Raw genomic sequence first — 6,292 nt, forward strand, 5'->3', positions numbered from 1 at the left:
CAGATGTTGAGTTAGTAGAGTTAGCCTCTTGTAGATGAAGGGATGTTGTTGTTCATTGGTATACCATCTGGATGTCTTCTAGGGGTGAGCGCGCCTCCACGGGTGTGGCAAGAGTTTTTGGATGCTTTCCTTCATCATTACTTGGCGCCAGAGGTTCGACGGGCCAGAGCTGATAGAATTCTGAACCTCAGATAGGGGATTCTGAGTGCCCGAGAGTATAGCCTTCATTTTAATTATTTGGCTCGGTATGCTCTAGCTATGGTAGCTGATACGGAAGATCGTGTTAATCCATTTGTGAATGGTTTTGGGACACATTTGATAGATGATTGTTTGACAGCCTCACTCCAAGAAGGTATGGATATTTCTTGTATACAGCCCCATGCACAGGATCTCGAAGAACGACAGCAACAGCGGAGGAGTGAGCGTGAGCATGACAGGGGTAACAATAAGAGGGCCAGATCCTTAGGTCCTGTTAGTGAGTTCAGAGGGGGTCAGAGGTAGCAGCATTCTAGGCACTTAGGCCATTCAGCGGCTAGTACACCTTTACGATTTGTGGGTCAGAGATTTGATCGACCGATTCACTCAGGACCAGGTCAGACATTCAGAGCTTTGGGTTCTCACTATAGGGGTGATTCAGGCCAGATGAGACCACTCTTACCACAATGTACTCATTGTGGTAAATTACATTGGGGACAGTGCCGATTAGGTTCAGTTGTTTGTTATGCCTACAGTCATCCAGGTCATATTATGCGTGACTATCCATCGATAGGTGGTAGAGGTAGGGTCCAGCCCACAGGATCAGCAGATGGTTCTTCATCATCGGTACACCCTCCGGGGCAAAGTTCACAGATACCAGCAGGCCGTGGTAGAGGTAGAGGAGGAGCGTCCAGTTCGAGTAGCCTTCAGCACCGTATTTATGCACTGGCTGGACAATAGGATCTTGAGTCCCCCCCCCCCCCCCCCGATGTTGTCATAGGTATATTATCAGTATCTGCTCATGACGTATATGCATTGATTGATCTAGGTTCTACATTGTCATACGTTACTCCTTATGTTGCTGGTCGATTTAGGGTGAAACCTGAGTCAATTAAACCTTTCGAAGTGTCTACACTCGTTGGTGACCCAGTGATATCTAGTCGGGTATATAGAAATTGTGTGGTTGTAGTTTGTGACCGCCATACCATGGCTAATTTGATTAAGCTGAATATGGTAGATTTTGATGTTATTATGGGTATGGATTGGTTGGCCTCCTGTTATGCTAGTGTTGATTGCAAAACCAAAATAGCTCGTGTCCAGTTTCTGGGAGAACCAGTTTTAGAGTGGAAGAGTAATACAGCGTCTCCGAGAGATAGATTTATTTCTTATCTTAAGGCAAGGAAAATAACTGCTAAAGGTTGTATTTATCATCTAGTCCGGGTCCAAGAAACAAAAGCAAATTCGCCAACGCTTCAATCTGTTCCAATAGTTAATGAGTTTCCATATGTGTTCCTGGACGAGCTTTCAGGTCTCCCACCAGAACGGGAGATTGATTTCGCCATTGATGTGATACAGAATACTAAGCCCATATCTATTCCTTCTTATAGAATGGCTCGTGAAGAATTGAAAGAGTTGAAAAAGTAATTGAAAGATTTGCTAGAAAAAGGCTTTATCAGGCCTAGTTCATCACCGTGGGGAGCACCTGTGTTGTTTATAAGAAAGAAAGATGGTTCCTTGTGAATGTGTATTGATTTCAGGCAGCTGAATAAGGTGAAAATAAAGAACAAATATCCGCTCCCAAGGATTGATGATCTATTTGATCAGTTGTAGGGTGCTAAATAGTTCTCAAAGATAGATTTGAGATCGGGATACCACCAGGTAAGAGTCAGGGAGGAGGACATTCCGAAGACAGCCTTTAGAACTAGATATGGTCATTTTGAGTTTCGGGTAATGTCGTTTGGATTGACTAATGCACCTGTAGTGTTCATGGATTTGATGAATAATGTTTTCAGGCCTTTCCTAGATTTGTTTGTGATTGTGTTTATCGATGATATCCTGGTATATTCTCGATCTGAGGCAGAACATGTAGATCATTTACGTGTTGTTCTTAAAGTTCTTTAGGCTCGGGAGCTATATGCAACGTTCTCAAAACATGAGTTCTAGTTTAATTCTGTGACTTTTTTGGGGCACATTATTTCAGCTGATGGTATCCAGGTGTATACCCAGAAGATTGAAGCTGTGAAGACTTGGCCGAGACCAACAACACCTACGGAGGTTCGTAGTTTTTTGGGTTTGGTAGCTTATTACATAAGATTTGTAGAAGGTTTTTCTTCCATTTCTGCACCATTGATGAAGCTGACTCAGAAATCAGCTAAAATTTCAATGGACGGATGCTTGTGAGTGCAGTTTTCAGAAGTTGAAGAATAGATTGACTTCGGCCCCGGTTTTGACACTTCCAGAAGGATCGGAAGGCTATGTTATTTATTGTGATGCCTCTGGTGTTGGGCTAGGTTGTCTATTGATGCAGCACGGTAAGGTTATTGCTTATGCTTCAAGCCAGTTGCGGAAACATGAGCAGAACTATCCAACCCACGACCTAGAGTTGGCTGCGGTAATTCATGCATTGAAGATGTGGAGAATTACTTGTATGGCGTTCATGTAGACATTTATATAGACCATAAGAGCCTCCAGTATATTTTCAAGCATAAGGATTTGAACTTGCGGCAAAGGCGATAGTTAGAGCTATTAAAAGATTATGATGTTAGCATCTTGTTTCATCCGGAGAAGGCGAACGTCATAGCTGATGCTCTTAGCCGTAGATACATGGGTAGCTTATGTGATGCTCAGCCAAAGAAGAGGGAGTTAGCTTGTGAGCTTCAACAACTAGCTAGTCTAGGAGTTCGATTAATAGACTCGGGTAACACAGGAGTTACTATTCAGAATTCAGTCATTTATCATTAGTTGTTGGGGTGAAAGAACGTCAGTATGAGGATCCCATATTAGTTCATAATAGAGATACATTCCCTCAGAATAAAAAGTCACCATTTGAGATTTCTACAGATGGAGTTCTCAGATATCGAGGCAGATTATGTGTTACTGATGTTGCAGGATTACGTCACTAGATTTTAGGGGAAGCCCATTGTCCCCGTTATTCTGTTCATCCGGGAGCGACAAAAATGTATCATGGTATTAAGTCCATATATTGGTGGAATGGAATGAAGAAAGACATAGCAGAGTTCGTAGTTCAATGTCCTAACTGTCAGCAGGTAAAGATTGAGCATCAGAAGCCCGATGGATTATTGCAAACTATGGAAATCCCGACTTGGAAATGGGAAGTAATTAATATGGATTTCATTACATTGAATCTAACCGGGGTCTTTTGTTTTTTCCTCCTCCTTCACTGCATTGGCCATTTGGGCCTGGTCAAACCAAGTTTGTTGGGTTGAGGCCCTACTGACCAATTCATTCTAATTAACGGTCAAGTCCAACTGAGAAAAGGAAGCAATATCAGAGAAAATGCGCTGAAGGGCCAACCATGGGTGAAAATGGCCAACTAGGGGCTTGGTACGCCTCTAGCCTAACTCTTCTTTTTATTTTTATTAAAATCTGCATTGTATTCATTGTACTTGTAAAAACTTGTATTATAGTGGAATCCTTATGTTATGAACTAGACATCTTAGGATAACGGTGCTTATGCCGTTAGATGACTTTAGGTCCCCAAGAGATTTTTCAAACCCCGTCAAAACACAACGATTTTCAAATGCGATAAAAATCGTTAAACTAACAATTTTAGGCAAAGCTCGGATAAGAAATGGCAACGATTTTTGCAAACCCAGATCTAGTGTATGGATTTTCGAAGCTTATATGAACAACAAAAAAAAACAGTTTTGATACAAGTTCAAAATGGATATAAAAGGTTTCAAAAACCACAAATATTATGTCATTTCTCTAAGCAAACCAACTCAATTTTGCAACGGAATAGTGTATTACCAAAGTTAACACCAGTTTTGGACAGCAATTGAATAGGAATGAGTTGATTTTGGGCCAAGCCTAGTTGCAAAACAAAATATTTTGTTTCTCATAATGTTGATCTTCAAGAAGAGAAGGAAAATAAGGTCCTAGGAAATATCATGAAAGAAGATGTTGATGGTGCTCCTATAGATATGATACTTCAAAAGGTCTGTAAAGAAGCAGGAATTTCTCCAAGAACACAAGGTAAAGGGGCAAAAAAGGGGAAGAAACAGGGTGGTTCAGAAGTTCAACAAGCAGTGAGGATCATGCCAAAAAGGGGTAACATAAAAAAGTCATTTAAATGATTGTTAAAACTCTTTTTCGGAATGTCAGATCAGTGAATACTCAACAAGCTTTCCATAGAGTTCAAATGTTACATAGACATCATAAGTTTTTCTTGGTTGCTCTGATGGAACCTTTTCAACGTCAGAGACAGATTCAGAAGTATAGAAGGAAACTTGGTATGCCTTATGCCAATTTCAATTGGAATGGTAAAATCTAGTGTTTGGTTCAAGACAAAGTGGATGTAGAAGTACTACTTGATACTGAACAATCTATTATTGTTAAATTGTTCTTCCAAGATCTGAATAAAGAAATGGTGGTTTCAATGGTTTATGCTAAATGTAATGAAGAGGATATATTGTTGTTATGGGATGATATGTATGGTTTGGGTAGTAACCTGGCATTCCCTTGGTTGATTGGTGGTGATTTCAATGCCATTTTGAATGAAGAGGAAAAAATAGGAGGTTTGCCAGTTTCCCCACAAGAATATGAGGATTTTGCATTCTGCATGAATTCTTGTGAACTGCATGAGATTCTATATAAAGGGAGTCCTTTTACTTAGTGGAATGGTAGGGCTACTAATGATTGTATCTTTAAGAGGCTGGATAGAATGTTGCATAATGAATTATTTCATGACTGGTTTGGCAATCTAGAGGTGGAACATTTGTGTAGAACAGGATCTGATCATGCTCCTTTACTTTTAACTAGTGGAGATTAGGTGCAAAACTTCTTTAAACCATTCAGATTTCTTAAATTCTGGGTGGAACATGACTCCTTTCTAGACCTGGTTAGACAGCATTGGGAAGAAGATTTATCTGATGATGTGTTCCATTCATTTAAACTCAAACTGAAGAAGTTAAAAATTGCTTTAAGTAAGAGGAGGAAGGATACTTTTGGAGATATCTTCAAGCAACTAGTTATCAGAGAGGATATAGTTAAAATTAAAGAATAGCTGTTTGAGGAAGATCTTTCAGAAGAAAATAAAATGGTGCTGCAAAGGGCTCAGACTGAACGTAAACTATACTTGCATTATGAAGAAGAATTCTAGAGACAAAAAGCTGGAATCGACTACTTCTCAGAAGGTGATAAAAACACAAGATTTTTCATAGCTTGGTAAAAGATATGAGGAATAGAATTCAAGTCAAGAGGATTCAAAATGTTGATGGGGTGTGGTTAGATGAAGCTGACAAAGTTGCTGATGAGGCTGTTTCATTCTATCATAGGCAGTTTTCTCAAGAAGTTCAGATTGAAGGCTCATTTATTCATAATCATGTTCCTGAAATGATTAAGGAGGATGATAATGTATTGCTTGAAGAATAACCTACTATGGAAGAAGTGATGAAAGCTGTTTTTGAGTTATCAGGTGACAGTGCATGTGGACCAAATGGTTTTTCTGGGATATTTTATCAAAAGTGTTGGGAAGTGATCAAAGTTGATGTGTTTAATGTAGTTAAAGCCTTCTTTGAGGGTCATGCCCTTCCTAAATCAATTATTCGCACCAACTTAGTGTTGTTGCCAAAGAAGAATGTGGTGGAATCATTTTCTGATGTGAGGCCTATAAGTCTTAGCAACTTCATCAACAAGGTCATCTCTAGAGTAGTGCATGACAAGCTTGATAGACTGTTACCAGCTGTGATATCTTCTAATCAGTCAGGATTTGTCAAGGGTAGGAATATTATTGAGAATGTACTGTTGACACAGGAAATTGTGACAGACATAAGGAATAGAGGGAAACCTGCAAATGTTGTTATTAACTTGGATATGACAGAGTTTCATAGCTATATCTCTATATGGTAATGAGGAAAATGGGATTTTCTGAAGTATTCATTGATTTAATATGGAGGCTATTGGAAAATAACTGGTATTCTGTGTTGTTGAATGCTCATGGTTTCTTTCATTCAACAAGAGGAGTCAAGCAGGGAGGCCCCCTTTCTCCAGCTCTATTCATCAGTTCTGCAAAAGTACTTTCAAGAGCTTTGAACTCCTTATTTGATCATTCGGCTTTTACAGGCTATGGGATGCC

General features: G+C 39.7%; 1 protein-coding gene across 1 annotated transcript; it reads left to right on the forward strand.

Moving 5' to 3' along the window:
• Nucleotides 1–5,595: 5,595 nt before the first annotated feature.
• Nucleotides 5,596–6,066, forward strand: LOC132624239 (uncharacterized). The gene has a single exon (XM_060339045.1). The coding sequence runs from the start codon at nt 5,596–5,598 to the stop codon at nt 6,064–6,066; it is 471 nt and encodes a 156-aa protein (XP_060195028.1).
• The last annotated feature ends 226 nt before the right edge of the window (nt 6,067–6,292 follow it).

The sequence above is a fragment of the Lycium barbarum genome, chromosome 12 (genome assembly GCF_019175385.1).
Source record: "Lycium barbarum isolate Lr01 chromosome 12, ASM1917538v2, whole genome shotgun sequence".
NCBI classification, from domain to species: domain Eukaryota; kingdom Viridiplantae; phylum Streptophyta; class Magnoliopsida; order Solanales; family Solanaceae; genus Lycium; species Lycium barbarum.